General features: G+C 37.2%; 2 protein-coding genes across 2 annotated transcripts in view; one reads left to right on the forward strand and one right to left on the reverse strand.

The window, feature by feature from the left end:
- The window catches only part of LOC308705501 (uncharacterized protein), a 67352-nt gene that overhangs the window by 38834 nt on the left and 10776 nt on the right, over window positions 1-17742 (forward strand). The gene's annotated exons all lie outside the window — the stretch shown is intronic.
- On the reverse strand, window positions 6343-14840 carry LOC308705636 (uncharacterized protein). The gene is made up of 5 exons (XM_081390726.1): window positions 14665-14840; window positions 12096-14448; window positions 9590-9700; window positions 9100-9201; window positions 6343-7177 (listed from the first exon to the last, which is right to left on the reverse strand). Exons 2-5 carry the CDS (start codon window positions 13240-13242, stop codon window positions 7140-7142), a joined length of 1398 nt encoding a protein of 465 aa, XP_081246852.1. The 5' UTR covers window positions 13243-14448; window positions 14665-14840; the 3' UTR covers window positions 6343-7139.

Below are 17742 nucleotides of genomic sequence, written 5' to 3' on the forward strand. Positions count from 1 at the left end.
CACCCCATTGACTAAAATGGGGCAAGTTTTAAACCTGCTTTTAGCCTCTTAACATCCTTGATGTGTCATTACAAGTGCACAGCCAATGTGAGTGATTCCTTCAGAGTGAACACGGTGTATCTGACTGCAGTAGATGTGAAAGATACGAATAAAAGTGATGTTATTTCAGCCAGCGCACATACCTGTATTTACATCCTGTTTTCGGTCGAAGTCCAAAGCAGTCGATTGTCGAGTTCACGCGTGTGATCATAGGTAACTAAACATATGCGTGTGAACTCGACAATCGACTGCTTTGGACTTCGACCGAAAACAGGATGTAAATACAGGTATGAGCTGTATGTTAACTCAATGTTAAAATTGACCGGAGTTCTCCTTTAATCTAAATCACTATTGCTCGCAAACCGCGCTAGCCTTCCACTAGCCTGTTAATCTGCCATCCGTTTGCCGTCTTTTTTTCTCTCATGCACTCGCGCTTTTTCGAGTCCATCAAACAACAGTGGTGAGTAGGATCAGTCAACAAACACGGTGAGTCATGTTTTCTTCTATTATTGTCACTTGCGCTTCATTTCACATGTATAGTATAGCCTTCTCTGTCAGTGCCGAGGGCTTTACATGTGATAAATGCAGAGATAGTCAGGCTGACGGAGAAGATTTCAGAACTAGAGACACGCGTCCAAACTTTAATCCAGGATAGTAAGCATGCAAGGGCTTTAGATACTGCTTTGGATGCGACTAGCTTAGTGAACTCTGTACATGGTTCGGTTCTGGCTGTAGAGCCCGTGCAGCAGGGCAATTGGCTTTATGCCCAGCTGCACTACTTTCTGAACTTCAGCCAGCTCCTTTGTTTCCTGTCTGCCATTATTGGACAAACTGATTAATCCAGGTGTGCCTGACCTCAGTAACAATAATCAGACACACCTGGATTAATCAGTTTGCCCAATAATGGCAGACAGGAAACAAAAGAGCTGGCTGAAGTTCAGGAAGTAGTGCAGCTGGGCATAAAGCCAATTGGGTGACGGTGAGGCGCTGTAGTCGCGGGACAAAACACCGCTCCTCCGTTCCGATAACAACATTAAACAGGTTCTCTCCACTCAGTGAAACACCCACTGAGAATGATTGTGCCCTAGTTATTGGCGATTCAATTACACGGAACGTGAAAATAGAGACACCAGCCACCATAGTCACATGTTTGCCAGGAGCCAGAGCGCCTGATATCAAAGCAAATTTAAAAGTGCTGGTTAATGTTAATCGTAAATTCTCTAAGATTATTATTCAAGTTGCTTCTAATGATGTTCGACTTCGCCAGTCGGAGATCACTAAAATTAATATTAAAGAGGTGTTTGAACTGTAATTTGCTCTGGCCCCCTTCCTGTTCGCAGGAGTGATGAGATACTTAGTAGACTATCCTCACTCAATGGCTGACTGTCTAAGTGGTGTCCGCAAAATAATATAGAATTCATAGAAAACTGGAAAAAAAATTTGGGGCAGACCTGACCTGTTGAAAAGAGATGGTATTCATCCCTCCTGGGATGGTGCTGCTCTTCTCTCTAGTAATATGGCACATAGTCTTAGAGCTCAAACATGACAATCTGGGGCTCAGGTCAGGAGGCAGACAGACTGGATAAACCGACCATCTGCTAGCTGTCTCACGTCACCAAGGTCAGATAAATCCCATCACATAGAGCCTCTTTCACATAGTGACTGTCTGTTCCCCGAACTATGAAATACAAAAAACTCCCAAACCCATTTAAAGGGATAGTTCAAAATGTCATCATATACTCACCCTCAAGTTATTTCAAACCTGTATGAATTTCTTTCTTCTGCTGAACACAAAGAAAGATATTTTGACTAATGTCAGTAACCAAACAGTTAACTGGACCCATTGACTTCCATAGTATTTTTGGAAGTCAATGGGTCCAGTCAACTGTTTGGTTACTGGCATTCTTCAAAATATCTTACTTTGTCTCTAATGTAGGCTATAGCGAATTTAGTTCTTTTTTATAACTGTTGGTCCATCAAGCCTCATTAAGTGTTACCTTGGTTTTGAATAGGAGGAAAACTTCAGAAACGTGTAATTAAATGCGTTGCGTTCATATTCTGGGCTCATCTGCTTTTCTGTATAATGCTATATTTGTATGGTGTTTACTGCGTTTGGTCTTTTAATATTAGGCTACTAGTGCTGCGTCTCAATTCGCCTATAGGCCTACTACGACCTAAAAGTATGTAGGCTACTCTTTTTGTGAAGAAAAAGTACATACTTTTGAGTTTGTAGTAGCAGAAGACAAGCTTTGGGACAAACTATCACATAGCATCTACGATTGCTCTCTGACATTTTTACACGCATCCATAGACTGTAAAAAAATAAAATAATAATAATGTCACGTAAACTGACCTGTCATTCATCTTGTTAAAGATAAAATCCTCCACATCTAATTTAATTAAATTTCCTACCGTATTGGAAAGAAATGCAGAAGCACGTTGATCTGCAGTCAAGGGTCTTTCATGTGGAGACTCTCCTCATATTTCAGATTTTTATTTTAGGCTACAGATTTTCACATTGGAGCTGTGAGTGAAGGCTACATTTTAGCGTACAAGTACAAATATAAATTGTACATGTTCTCCCATTTACATTTACATGCTCCCAAGTTTTGCTACTCTTTTACTTTCACAGACACTTTGCATTTGGAGATTTACATATTCTGTCAAAAAATTTATAAGCTCTGATCATTGGAGAAGTAAGCCTAGGCTACGTCAAACAAAATGACAATTATACAGACAAAAACAACAAGCACAACACATAAAGAAACAAATAATTCTGCTTACCTGTGCTGTGAACAAAACCTGGACAAGAACAACAAAACAGATATTTAGAAAAATGATCGATTAATCCATGCCGAAACAAAAGTCAGCATCTGTTTTCATCTTCTGTAGTGAAAGTAAGGAATACTCTTTCTGACTCACCAGGATTCCCCCAAAATTGCCTGGATCTATGGTTATATGTTAACAATACGCTAAATTATGTGTGTTAATTCACAGCAAACTCTCTCTGTGCAGTCAGCCTCTCTGCTGAAGCAGATCTCGAGGAGTGCTGATCTTTATAGGCTATAGAGACCGATGGTCCAATCACAGATCGTCTGTGATGATCAGAGATGGAGTGGTCATCTGGAGCACAGGTACTTTCTCCGTGGGAGTGGGGCTTCCCTGAAAATCCCCCTGCTCCCGATGGCCGGTCTTTCCCTGATTTTTGACACAGAATTATCTGTTATAGGCTACACACTGATATGAGAAGGTCCTTCTTTTTCTTTCTTTCTTTCTTTCTTTCTTTCTTTCTTTCTTTCTTTCTTTCTTTCTTTCTTTCTTTCTTTCTTTCTTTCTTTCTTTCTTTCTTTCTTTCTTTCTTTCTTTCTTTCTTTCTTTCTTTCTTTCTTTCTTTCATTACTTAGGCCTGCTGACTTACTTGTATATTGTTAATATACTTTTTAACCACAAAAGCTTGTCTTGGTCCAGCTCGGTTTAAAGGTGCAAGCAACTCATCAATGTAATAACTGTAAAAACTGCACATAATGTAATAAGTAGCCTATTACATTATTGAAATAAAATGTTCATAATGTAATAATTTTCTCAAAATGTAATAAAATATTGAGCTCATAATGTAATAAAAAATTTTACATTATGATACAATTATTATATTATAACCTCACCAAAACATGTCATATTTATTAAGTTATTCCCTTACAGTACATTTAAAAAATCTAAATTCAGTCTTTAACTACGTTGGAGCATTACATATATGTTTATTTAACATAAGACATTGGTATTCCTTTACAGTACATTTTAAAAATGTGTGTGTGTGTGTGTGTGTGTGTGTGTGTGTGTGTGTGTGTGTGTGTGTGTGTGTGTGTGTGTGTGTGTGTGTGTGTGTTTGATTGCGCATGTGTGTGTTTACCAACGGCAGCACAGAGCACAAGTTAAGCAAACATGTATTCACTTTAATACAATTTACAGCAAAGCAAAGCCTGAAAGTACATCAGAGGGCATGTTAAAAATCATGTACAGTGGTTGTAAAAAACCACACACCCCTGCTAAAACTGTTTGGTTTTGTGAAAGAAAGAAAGGTAATTAAAATCAACCTTTTGCACCTTTAATCTACGACGTTTACTAGTAGTATCATGGTGGATTTTATCATGGAAAAATATTATAATAATTGCATGAATATTTCAATGTTGCATTTTGCAGGTTTAATACTGGATTTAGATGTTTTAAAAGCTATTACAATAATGAAAATATGATATGGTTTGGTGAGTTTATAATGTAATATATTTTCAAAATATATTTTTTTTTATTACATTATGAGCTCAAGATTTTATGTTTTGAAAAAAGTATTACAGTATGAACATTTTATTACCACCATGTAATACTTTTTACATTACTCTCAGTGAACTACTAGTTATAGTTTTATACTGCAAGTACACTTGTAAGTTTTCTTTAAGTGAACATAACATCATACTTATAGTTTATATATTATTTTTGCAGTATACTACTCCTTTTAGGTATTACATTTTTACCTTTAACTATTTCAATTTTAAAAACATTTTATTTTAGCTTCATGCATATTTTTTTTATCAACACTTGAATGTGGGCAATAAAAAAAAGGCAACATTTTAAACAATAAGCTGAGAAAATTGCATTTTTGCAAAAGACTTTCATCCGGATGGGATTCAGAACAACGATCAAAACACAGATGAGTAGATCGAGTCCATCAACACCCCCAGAGCTCCTCGTTTCCTCTTCATTGGTTCAACATTTCATTCCGTAACATTTGGCAGTTTTGAACTTATATGAACTTATACTTAATGTACACTGTCAATGGACAAGCCTTCACACAAATATTCAGATACTCAAAACATATGTTTTCTTTATAAATCAATATTTTTAAACAATGGAAGTTTATTAGACAGAATATAACAATAAACTATAAAGTAGTGAGTATACTACATCAAATTGTACAATTTAAATCGACAGTTGGGTTTGTCCATATTAACATGGGTTGAAACAACCCAGCATTTTTTAGAGTGTAAGATTACATTTATTTGAATGAATGGATTTATTTATAGAATTCATTATCGAGAGAGAGAGAGATTTGTAGCTGTGTCTGTTCAGCATCTCTCTCTATTAACAATGACGCTGTGAGTTTAATTACTTCAAAACCAGCGATGTAACCCCCTAGTTGCTGAGAAAGATAATGTAGAAATTTAGTGAAGCTATTTTATTAATACAATTCTTGGGGCAGCGTTGATAAGTTTCTGAATCAGAATCGAGACAGACGACCATGGTATCAATACACTTACACACAGATGTAAAAGTGTAGGCCTATGTGTTTTTATTTACAGCAAAAAATAATATGTACAGTTGAGTGAATGTACAATATTAATAAATAATTAGAACACTGGAAGATGTTCCACTCATGCTAAAAAAAAAAAGTGTAAAGTGCTGATAAAAAAGGCAGTGTTAAGTGGTAATAATATCTGATGGCAGACAGTTCAACAGAGTCACAGCCCCAGGAAACCGAAAAATAAATATACTAAAATGTATTTGAAATACATGTAGGCCTATTTTATGCTAAGTATACTACAAAACACTTACATATTCATGTACTTAATATAAATACCCTGCAGTTGTACTTTCTGTTTACTAAATTGATATACTTAAAGTCTGATAAACTGGAACAACTAATTTTGTACTAAATGTACTTTAGTTATCCAGAAATAGTGCTGAGGTTCAACTAATGATAGACTGAAGTATATTTGATTGTGCTAAAGTGGAGCTACTACAAGTATACTTCAAGTACACTCTACATATCTTGCTGTTAAAGACTGATATTGTACAGAGATCATCCATACTAATAGTGATATAAAAAAAAAACACATTTTAGTCTTAATAAGAAATGTGCATTGTGCAATTAAGAAGTACTGCAAATTAGTAGTAGCCTACTAAATTTGTTTTGGTAAGCCTTTCTCTGCAAGCATGTCCAAAAATAAGCCGATCAGATTTCGCTCTCCTTCTGACGTAAGAAGGGGATCTTATTATATTACCGGCCCTTAATCTGCACGTTTCCACCACAGACTGTAAAAAAATATGGACGACACCCCTTCGCTCTCTTCCATTGGTGAGACGTGAAGCCGCCAGTGTCCCGATATGGCGCTGACATCTTGACCTGAGTCTGCGCAGAAGGTTATCTCGTGTTTCACGCTCATCATGCGCTGTGCAATAAACTGGATCTTATTTAAGTTCTGTTGCTTTTAGGCTGTGTGAAAATAAATAAGATGACCAAGACACCCAAATTAGGCTACTTGTTTTTATTCCAAAAGACGTGTTTTACATCCATTTTTACATAGAAATATCACAATATTCCCCGGTTGATAGACGGCGGTGGAGGGATCCTGATAAACTGTACCGTGTATATAAATGAAAAGTGTAATTAAAAGGAAAGGTGAAGTGACACTGTAAGCATGCCTCTGTCCCAACTTTTTTTGTAGTGTGCCATCAAAATCAAAATTTGATTGTACAAAATACAAAAAAGATGTTCAGTGAAAACATTGGAAATCTTTTATTTGTACTTTTGTCAGTTAAATAAAGGTTCAAGAGAATTAACAAATCACAGCTTCTTTTGCATTTTACAAAATGTCCCAACTTTTCTGGAAATGGGGTTTGTACAATCATACAAATATTTACAGGCTATACAAAAAGAATCACATAATGCTTTTAAACTATGAGAAGATTTACAGTTACGCATACTGTATGTGCAGGCTCATGATATGAATAATCATTAAGGATTTAAAAGATATCGTCTGTTGCTACACTGACCTTCGTTTTGTGTTGAATCTCCCCTAAACCACAGTTTTTACCCTAAAGAAACTTTAATGTAACTGTGATCAACAAACCTGTTGATGCCAAAACTAGGAAATACAGAAATAAAATATCAATAACATTATCAAAACCATTCACATTCGTTTTGGCTGAAGAATATACTTAATAATACAGTTACTAAAGCACAAATTTGAGTCTTGCAGCTCATAAAACACGTGCACTGCGTGCCATCATGTGAGAGCGGATGAAGTGCTTCCCAGTTGGATGTTAACTCAGTGTGAGGGAGATTGGCACTTTACATTCCAGGAAACTGAATGTAAAGAGAGAGGGAAAAAACATCACTTACTTTCACATAGGCCTAACTACAATTTTATCAGCATATAATTAAATACACCCCACAATCACTTAACACTCAATTTAACTCTCTCCCCATCAGCATTTTATTTTTTGTAAGTTGCCAGCCACTGCCAGCATTTTTGATAATAATGCAATGATTTTTGATAAGTGGTGCTCACTGCAGTCAAATGACGTCCAGCTCCTCCTCTCTGGACGTCTAATGGGAACAGAGCCTCTGCTTTTCAACAAAATAATAACAATAATAATAATAATTCTAGTTTCATGCATTCATATTTTTCGTCTTCACTTGAGTGTGGGTAAGTTACATAAACATTTTGAACAAAAAGATGACAAAATCGCATTTTTGTCAAAGACTATGCCTGGATTGGATTCAGAAAGATGATCAAAACATATAAAGTAGATCATTTCCATCGACACCCACAAAGCTGGTCCTATACCTCTCTATGGGTCAACTTTTCATTCGCTAACGTTGAGGACCGTTCGCACCAGGAACGAAAACTATCAAGATAACTATAGCAATAACTAGCGTCCACACCAGCGGATAATATTCTTTTGTTAATTTTGTTTATTCCAAGTCTTCTGTCACTTTAATTGCTCAAGCTCTTTAAAGCAGGATGGATTCTGATTGGCTGTCAATGTTTTTATCGTTCATCAGCTGGAAAAAAATAATTCCAAAAGTGATTCCAACATTATCATTCCTATGTAGTTTATATATAGCTATCATTCTTGAGAACAATGCTTCTATCACTCGTTTCTATTATTTTTCGCTTGATTTTGAATCTGTAGATTCGGTACTCTTTCAGAAGATGTGTAATAGCGCCCCCTACAGTATAACTCTGAAAACTGGTGGGTAAAGAGTTAAAGAGATGGTTCGGAGTAAAATCAACCCAGGGTCCTTTGCACCATGACCGAGCCAAACACCCCCCCAGAAGCTTTTTTCCCTTGAACATTATTAAAGTTAGAGCTATTTAGAGATAGCAGCCGAATGGCTTACTGCAGGCGCTAATGGATCCAAGGCTGTATCTCGTAAATTACTGCACTAATAATGCCCAGAATGGACCAAACTTCTACAGTCTTACAAATAGGTTCTGTACTCATAAAACAAGACATTGGAAAGTTTGTAAGTACATCAGGAGTTTATTTAAATAACACTTGCCTGACGGCTAATGCTACCGCTAACCCGGACGTCGACATCACTTCAGTGATTTGGGAAAAGCCCGTAAAAGTCCTGCAGAAAGCGATGCATAAGGATGTAGTGTAACGACGAATTATTATTTTTTCTGAAGTTTTGACAACTTAGTGTTAACTATTAATTGTTGCAAACTGGTACCAACCAAATATTAGTGCATTCCTGGAACTGGGTGCCATTACACTACATCCTTATGCATCGCTTTCTGCCACGACTTTTATGGGCTTTTCCCAAATCACCGAAGTGACCTCGACGTCCGGGTTAGCGGTAGCATGAGCCGTCAGGCAAGTGTTATTTAAATAAACTCCTGATGTACTTACAAACTTTCCAATGCCTCGTTTTATGAGAACAGAACCTATTTGTACGACTGTAGAAGTTTGGTCCATTCTGGGCATTATTAGTGGGGTAATTTACGAGATACAGCCTTGGATCCATTAGTGCCTGCACTAAGCCATCCGGCTGATATCTCTAGCTCTAACTTTAATAATGTTCGACCAAGGGGAAAAAAGGCTTCTGGGGGGTGGGGGGGGGGGGAATTATAGTACACTCATATGCAGATCACTTTCAGATACTAAGAGGAAGAGACAGGTGTGTAGTTTTAGGTATCACATCTAAGGAGTCAAATAAAAGGCTAAAAGCCTCATAATTAATTCATGTTTTCTACAAATCCACAAAAAAATTGTTACCATCAGGTGGATCTGATTTCTTGCTGTTTTCTCTCACAAGTTCCAATCCTTCAAACTCAAGGTATCTAGTGTCTTCTTGAGGGTTGTCTTTGTCTTCAGACACTATGATTAAAAAGAACATCATATTCATTTGGACACTTAAGCCATGAAATGTCTGAATGTCATTCTATTGGACATAAAATATGAAAATGATTGTCATTTATTGTAAAGAAAGAAACATACTTTCCAAGCAAAACATTTGACAAAGGGAGGTTTTCTGGGTTTAAAATGCAGATTTATGAGAGTTACCAAAGTATTCCAATAGTTTTTGGGGCCAAAAAATATTCAATGTTTAAAGGAAACAGTTTGCAAATTGATTACGGTAGCTTTTCAGAATTAATAGAATGGGTTTTCAATTGTATTGGAACTACAGCTAAAGAATGTATTTTCTGAGGTTAACCCGACAGCATTTTCCGTTATTGATCTTACTTGATGTTTGTGTAATGCTTACGGTTGGGTGGATCTTGAATGCTGCTCTGTCTTGCAGGTTTCACTTCTTCACCTTTGATTGCTTTTCTTTCCATCTCACATTCTCTTTCACTCAGAGGTTGGGGTTCAGACACTGTAGATAAAAACACAATGACATCTTGAGTTCACATACAGTAAAGATGTAAGGATTCTTACCTGTAGCAACGTGTGTGTGTGTGTGTGTGTTACTTCAAGAGAGCAATTTGTGTTGTGTTGTGTTTTCTTTTCCTTTTTTATTGAATTTAATCATATGACAATTTAAAATCATTAGTCAGTTATGTAGTTGTCATTTTAATTTACATAATTTATCATTCAATCATTTATTCATTTTATTATTGATTTATGTCATTTTTTAATTTAATAAAAAAAAATGTTTTTTGTTTCTCTTGTTGTGACTGCTATTTATATGATTGAGTGGTTTCAGTGGATGTTTGTCTAAAGCAGATATGGTGACGCATAACACAGGAGTGTGTGTGTGTGTGTGTGTGTGTGTGTGTGTGTGTGTGTGTGTGTGTGTGTGTGTGTGTGTATTCTCTATGATGTTAAGGGAACCAAATGCCACAAGGATAGTAATATTTTACAAATCCACAAAATAATTACTATCAGGTGGATCTAATTTCATGCTGTTTTTTCTCACAGGTTTTAATCCTTCAAGTGATCCAGAGTCTTCTTGATATTTGGTTTTGCCTTTTGTCTTCTGTTCTGACACTATGAATCAAAAGAACATATTAAAAACTAAAAACTTATTTGGAAGTATCTGGACACTTAAGCCATAAAAAGTCTCAATAGAAAATATGAGAGCGAGTGTCCTTTATTGTAAAGAAAGATGCACAAACACACTTTACAAGCAAACGATTTGACAAGAGGTTGGCTGGGTTTAAAATGCTAAAACATTAGATGTAGTGTTGAAGAATACTTGAAGAAGTCAATATTGTATGTGTTTGTTGTCAGTAGATAGATGATGTTGAGATGTGATTGCTGAGATGCTAAGGGTATACCACCTAAAAATGCTAGATGGCAACGTTAGCTCATGCTGTAGCTATTTATTATTTTATCTTAATCGAGAGATGCATGTGGGTGGAGTGAGAGCATGAAAGAGCCTTGAAGCCAAATGAATGACAGTTGTCAACCCTGATTAACCTCTCAGATACATGACTGATAACCGTATTATGCTGCTACACTGCACAATTATAAGGGACTGAACTTCTCTTTTTTGATGGCCTCTGTAATAATAGGGCCTTCGGATGTGTGATTTTTATTTTACACAAGTACAGATCTCTTTAGTGGAATGAAAAATCGTAAAAGGCTACAGGAGTTTAATCAGGATGCTTGACTATTTATGAGGAAAAGTTTTTCGAAACTTCTAATCAATTTTAGCCAAACAATTACTTCGCAGTCAATTCAAAATGTTTTCATGAAAGTTTAAAATATGTAGCCTAATGATTAAATGCAATTAAATGTGAAGGGCTTTTAGGCTATAATTTGTCTTATTTTATTCATTTGTAGTGCTTGTTTTTTTTTGTTTTTATATTATAAAAAAAATGTCAATTCAAATTTATTAAATGTAACTTGCATGATAAAACTGACCCGAGATCAGTTAAGGTTAAAACCATTAGACATTTGTTCATGGGTTTCACATATCAAGATCATTTCGGAATTTAAACAGTATGACGTGACGTGACGTAACAATAGGCTTGTTTGAGATGAGCAAAATCTGCGCAGAACTGATCACCGGTGATCAGCACGAGATGCATGCCGGTTAGAAATGTGTCCGAGTCATAGACAGTATATAAACTGGACACAGCGACCCCGTATGTTTCAACGGAGAAAAGTGAAGTCAATTAGAAGCTCTCACTTCCTGGGGGTCGAGCGTACTGCACAGACTCAAACTGAGCTTGATGACGTAGATTTTTACAAAAACTGCTTCTACGGGGCCATAACGTAAGCTACAAGATAATGGAGCATTTTATACATTGTCGTGTTTCTTTAGAAATTAATAATGGACAAATGGAGTCTTTAAACGCCTCAGATGTAAAGTTATTCGCTGCCAAATCAATCTGTTCTCGGTCTGCTAATCAATGGCGGCGCCCGGGGAAGCTTCAGTATTTTATGAAACAGTGCCCCCTGGTTGCTCTCCACTGACTGCACTGATCAAAAGCATGATGGGAAACGACTTGCTCGACGACACAGCTTAATGCTCATATAATTATTTTCAAATAAAATCAACAGAACTTAAATTGCATCCAGTTTATTAGCAACACTGTGCACGAGCCTGAATCCCGCGATATCCGTCTTTGATCTCACAGGTGTCAGATCCACTGCGAGAAGAGAGAACTGTCCGTCTTGCCTGCACTTTTTTCACTCCTCCTCTCACTGCAGCGCTTACTCTCGCATACATTTCAGGCGAGGCAAGGCGCATCCTAAACAAGCCTTATAAAGGTTTCGAAAGCGCCCATCACTATCAGATAACAGATGGTGAAAATACTTACCACTAGGGGGAGTAACTGCTGTTGAGATATGATGGCCATGCTGTGATCCAGTGACTGTCTGCAGCAGTTCTCTCTCTCCCTCATCCAGTTCCTCTCTTCTAGCCGAAGTTCTCGGCCTGTCGTGCTCTTCTTGCGATGGAGCCTGGACTTCTTTTTGCTCCTGTAATCTGTTCTGCTCTAACTTCTTTTCTAGCTTTTTCTCACTGCCTTTGAGCTGCAGTGCTCTTTGAAGCTCCTCATATTCAGACTTCAGCTGACTCTCTGTTTCATTGGAAGCAGTCAGTCCTACATTCATCTGTCTCTTATAATACCTGAGGGCGTACAACTCTTCTTTTAGTTCGTGTTTTTCCTTTTTGAGGGCATCTATCTGTTGACTTAACTGATTCTCTCTGCTTCTGGAATCATGTAATTCCCCACTTAACTCATTCTCCCTGGCTCTATGAGCATCCACTTCTTTTCGCAGATCTTGTAATTCTCTCCCGTTTTTGGAATTCTGTTTTTCCATTTCTGTAATTTTAGTTCTTAGATTTTCCTCTGTTGTTTTCATTTCTGCCAAATCTCCTCTCAGTCTGATCTCCCTCTCCTCATATTCAGCATCGAATTCTTTCTTAAAAGAGGTTTCTGCTTTGTCCAGAAATTCAAGATCCTTTGTAAAAAAGTTCGCATTTCTCCGTTTTGTCCCAGCAGTGTCATTTAATAACTTTAAGACACTGTCCTCATTTTCTTTTAAAACGTGGAACCTTTTTCCACACTTTCTGACACAATGGTTCTTGCCTATTTCCCTGTCTGTGTAATCATGCATAAATAACACCTTACAGTAGTCTAATGCTTCCTGCCCAAACACTTCACTGAGGGCTTTTAAAATGTAATGCTCTTTACCAGAGTTACGCACATCTCCAAGCACTAACAGAAAAGCATGAGGCCCAGGAAAGACCAATGAGTAATAAACCTCCATGTCCCTTTTCATAGACCTGACGCTATCGCTGAAGGGGGAGTATGTTTTCATGTTTTCCAGCCTATAAGCATCTGTTTTTACTACAGAGACATGCCGTCCGCCGACACAAGCCTCTCTTAACTCACACGTCCCCTGTTTAGTGGTATCAGGTCTATCTTTTGACTTAAAGGGGCATTTCACCCATTTGAACATTGCTTTTTATTTAAAGTGGGTCATATATGTAGTCGAAATGTAAAAGAAATTTTGAATTTGGTGCCTTCGTGACCGAGAAAAGACAAAAAATAACTTCAGGACGCATTTGTATGAAAGACAACAACTCCCACAATGCACCACATTGCACAGCTCCGCAAGCCACTCCCACTAATCCAGAAAGCGCATATCTGCCTATAAGAGAAATCACTCTTCCGTCTACAAGGCTAGCTACCACCAGAGCTTGAAATTAATTTCACATTCACACAAAATGTCTAGTTAGTTGGCGAACTCATTAGTGCATTACTCCTCGTTTGTATTTCTTTCGAAAAGGTGAATTATTGCATGGTACCTGGATGTTCAGTCAGAACATATGCGGTGCGAAACTAGGATAGTTCTCAACACAAACGTCCGTGTCCTCGTCTGATTCAGAGATTTCGTCCAGGAGAAATTGTCATCGTTGAAATTCTTTGCCGCAGACGGACTCTATCTCTGTGTTCATAGCGGTTCGTAGCTGCATTGTGAGATCACCGGCGCCACCAGTCCGCCCTAACTCGAGCCAGTCCGGGCTCCTCGTCCGCGGCAGGCAGGTCTTCTGCCTCGGCTGCTCTTCGCTATAATGCGGCTTGTAAAGGTAGCCACAAACACCTGATTCAAGCATCAGACTTCCGAAATCCTCTTCCTCTAGTCTATATCATATTGAGCACTCTCCTCCGCTATTGTCATAACTGTACATCTGTCTCCACAGCGCCTGTTAGCTTAGCTTCAAACAAGATGGAGGATATTGCTTTCAGTTTCAGAGCGTAAAGTCCCACCCACTGATCTGTAATAGGTCTGTAGTGTGAGCGGGTCCCGCCCCCTGGGAAAGATGAGGAACTAGTGTCTGTAGTCTCAACAGAAATCCCCCCCTCTTACACTTCCTCCTACAATGACGCAAAATGACGATTTTTGCGTCATTGTAGGAGGAAGTGTAAGAGGTAAATAACAGATTTCTCCAATCTCAGGGGAAAATGAGAGAGTGTTGCACGACCATTCAATAGAATGACTGGGTTTCTAACAATGCAAAGCTTAATGCAAATGGGTGAAGTGTCCCTTTAAGAATTTTATCACAAGCTTCTTTTATGAGAGCGTCATTGCTTCCAATCACAATGAATCTAAGTCTTTTAATGGATTCTGTGGATTGTTTTGCTTCATCTGAAAATGTTCCATCTGTTACAAAGAGAATAAAACCAGGTAATGTTTTAATGCATTTGTGGTGTAAGGATAACTGTAAATATAATCTAAAATCTGCACCAGTGGTGTAATCCGTGATGCATTATATCTGCTAATCAGTTTTCAAAAACTCAAACATCAAAATAAAATGTAATCTTCATTTTACCTTCCATCAAAAAAAGTCAAGTAAACAAGTCAAAACGAAAGTGTTACCTCTCTTTTGTAGACTCTGTGCCATGTTGAAGGTGGAAAAGATTCTTTAAAAAAAAAATGCAAGGTTATTCATTTGTTATTTTAGTTCAATAAAATAAAGAGCAAAATGAACACCCCTCCATCCAGCTGCTATAGACAAAAGTTATGAAAATTAAACCATGCTCAGACTGCAGACTGGAACAACACTTGAACAAAGGATGTGGTTTGGAGCAAACTTACAGACTTCAAACCAAGGAGGAGGAGGACGCATTATTGTGTGACATCAAGAGAGTTTCAGTTTCTTATTACTTTTAATTTTATATGATTTTTATGTTGCTGTTTAATCTTAACATTATATGCTTTGTTATCTTAAGTTGTGAATGTCTCCATCTCAAGGTTTTTAATGGCAGATGACGGTGTTATGAAGCAGTAATTTTCCATTTCTTTTACTTTGGTGTAACAGTTAAAATCAGGGTTGCCAAGTCTGCATTTTTCCAGCGGAGTTGGGCTATTTTTAAACAGTTGCCACTGGTTGATTTCCCCCCAGCAGGTTAAACGTTTGACATATAGCACAAATTATATTTGACTGAAATGCTTGTATTAAAAATATTTTATATTCTACCAATGATAAAACTGTGATAGATTTTAAGTTTTGTGAAGGAGGGCCACAGGTAGGGAGCCTTTAAGGTGAGTTGATCATAGTGGGTTTCATTTTGCATAAGCAATCAGTAACAGGAGGAACGTCTTTTCTCATTTAATCTTCGCACAGTTGTTGTTACAAGGAAAAAAAAATCGTGCTTAAGTCGCGTTTGTTCTCGTTAGTTCACGGTTGTTAACAGTTGTTAACGCTCTGGTGAATAGTAAGGCGTGCTTAAGCTTGACTACTTAAACAGTGTAATAATTTAGCATTTGGCAGAGAGAAGCAACCAGCAACTGTAAGTGTTTGTCCTGACGAGACCTGATGAAGGCACCTTCAGCCTTCCTTTAAATCCTCTAAGTGATGTCTTGAACAATAAGCTCAATTCTCTCTGAATCTGTAAGCAATTCTAGCCATAATTGTATCTTCATCATTTCTACTTATTTTCATAAACTACAGTGTTTCTGACAATACTAACCAATTTAAGATAAGTCTCCTATCAGTGACGGACTGGCCATTGGGCAATGTGGGCAAATGCCACTGCGGCCGCCTGGTCTCATCACTTGTTGTGGCCGCATCACAAACAAATAAATAGGCTAAATAAAGCGAGGAAGCGGCCGCCTATTGGCGCAATCACAACTTGTGGCGCACAACCATATAAAAAGGCTAAATAAATAAATAAAGCGGAGATGCGGCCGCCTTTTGGCGGATTGGCCGCCCGCAACCGGCAGCACAGTCAGCGGCTCGCTCGGCGCTCATCACAACCATATAAAAAGGCTAAATAAATAAATAAAGCGGAGTGTCTGCAACAATAGGCCGTCGCAAATCAACAGACTAAGTAGGGGAGAGCGGGGCACAAAGTAACACTTTTTGACTTTCTCAGTTTGTGTATCTACTTATGGTTCAGAGAATTTATTTTTTTCCACATTAATTTCCCACATGTCTACTACAATTATGTGTTTTTGTTTTATCAATACAGTATATACTTTTTTCTTGATATACCCCGAAAGAATGGAAGTCAAATGTGACAACATGCCCCATAGGTAGGGTACATTGTAACATGTGTGGGGCACATTGTAACATGACCATATGACAGCTTAAAATGTTATCTGATCTAATAAAAAATATATACAAAACAAACTAAAATATTTTCTAAATAAAACACAATTAAAAAACTTTTTCATATAAAATAATGACAATTTTTAATAATTAAATATAAACTAATTTTTGAGTTTTGACTACGAACACAGGAAAACACAGCTATACAACATAGTTCAAAACAAATAAATAATTAGTAATTTCTGAACATTGACTCTCAGTCTTTATTCACCTTTTTCTCACGTTTTCTCAATAAAATTAATAAAAGTATAGAATATAATAGCATATTTCTAATAGGGGCACATTGTAACGCAGTGTTACAACATGCCCTCGCCTGCACAACTGGGTTATTTAACATCTTGGAGATTTAAAAAATATCAGATTTGTCTTATTTTAAATAAACACAAAAAATAGAGATGAAAAATTAACTTAAGTAAGAAATTTACTTTTGCTATGGTTTAATAAATGTCAAAAAATAAATAATTTTGGATTTTTTTATATATATATAGTGTTGATATGGCAACTAGTAAATACACCAAGTTTCGTCATCCTAGCATGTGCGGAAGTATTTAAAACAAGCGTGTTACAACTAGCCCCGCGTTAGGTTGTGCCCCGCGCTCCCCATATGAACTGACAAAATGTAAAAATGTGTAGCCTACCTTGAATGCAATGTAAGTGGCTTTGGATAAAAGCGTCTGCCAAATGCATAAATGTAAATGTAAATATGAATAAAATAATAATAAATTAAGCAGAGCTGCAGGCGGCCACAAAAAAACAAGGAAAAAAGCAAACAAACAAACAAACACCACGGCCTATCTCTGAAAAATAATAGCCTTATGAACTAAATAATAATAATGACTTTTTATTTCTATTTTTCCTGTGAAGGACAAATAGCCTAAATGTATGTAATCTCTCTATTTATAAGGTATTTTGAATGTTTTTAGTCAGTGGAATTTCTCGCGATCATTGACCTGATGAGAATGTAATGTTATGTTTATTTGTTGGTTGCAGATGACTTGAGAAGACAAATGTGGCCTCTCTGCTAAAATTGCCAGGGCCTCTTTTTGGTGCCAGTCCGCCACTGTCTCCTATTGGAGAAATTCGTCTTGGGCATTCGAGAGAACAATGGCGACACATTGCATATAACACACACCCAACACACAGTTAACCTACACAAAACATGCTCATAATTATCCCATCCAGAACTTCAATTAACATCCAACAACCACACACAGTACCCCCCATAACTTTCCTCACATTCACAGAAAAACAGAAGAAAACCCACATCACATTTGTCTGGTTACCCACATTCTTCAAAATATCTTCCTTTGTGTTCAGCAGAAGAAAGGTTTGAAACAACTTGA

Source organism: Scardinius erythrophthalmus (genome assembly GCF_964197995.2).
Source record: "Scardinius erythrophthalmus genome assembly, chromosome: 17".
NCBI lineage: Eukaryota > Metazoa > Chordata > Actinopteri > Cypriniformes > Leuciscidae > Scardinius > Scardinius erythrophthalmus.

What these genes read in the sequence shown, in the direction of transcription:
- LOC308705636 (XM_081390726.1), bottom strand. Translation starts at nt 13,242, where the DNA reads ATGTTCAAATGGGTGAAATGCCCCTTTAAGTCAAAAGATAGACCTGAT. An exon ending in AGCAGTTACTCCCCCTAGTG is followed by an intron (nt 9,701 to 12,095) that starts GTAAGTATTTTC and finishes TTTTATCTACAG; the next exon opens with TGTCTGAACCCCAACCTCTG. An exon ending in CATTCAAGATCCACCCAACC is followed by an intron (nt 9,202 to 9,589) that starts GTAAGCATTACA and finishes TTTTAATCATAG; the next exon opens with TGTCTGAAGACAAAGACAAC.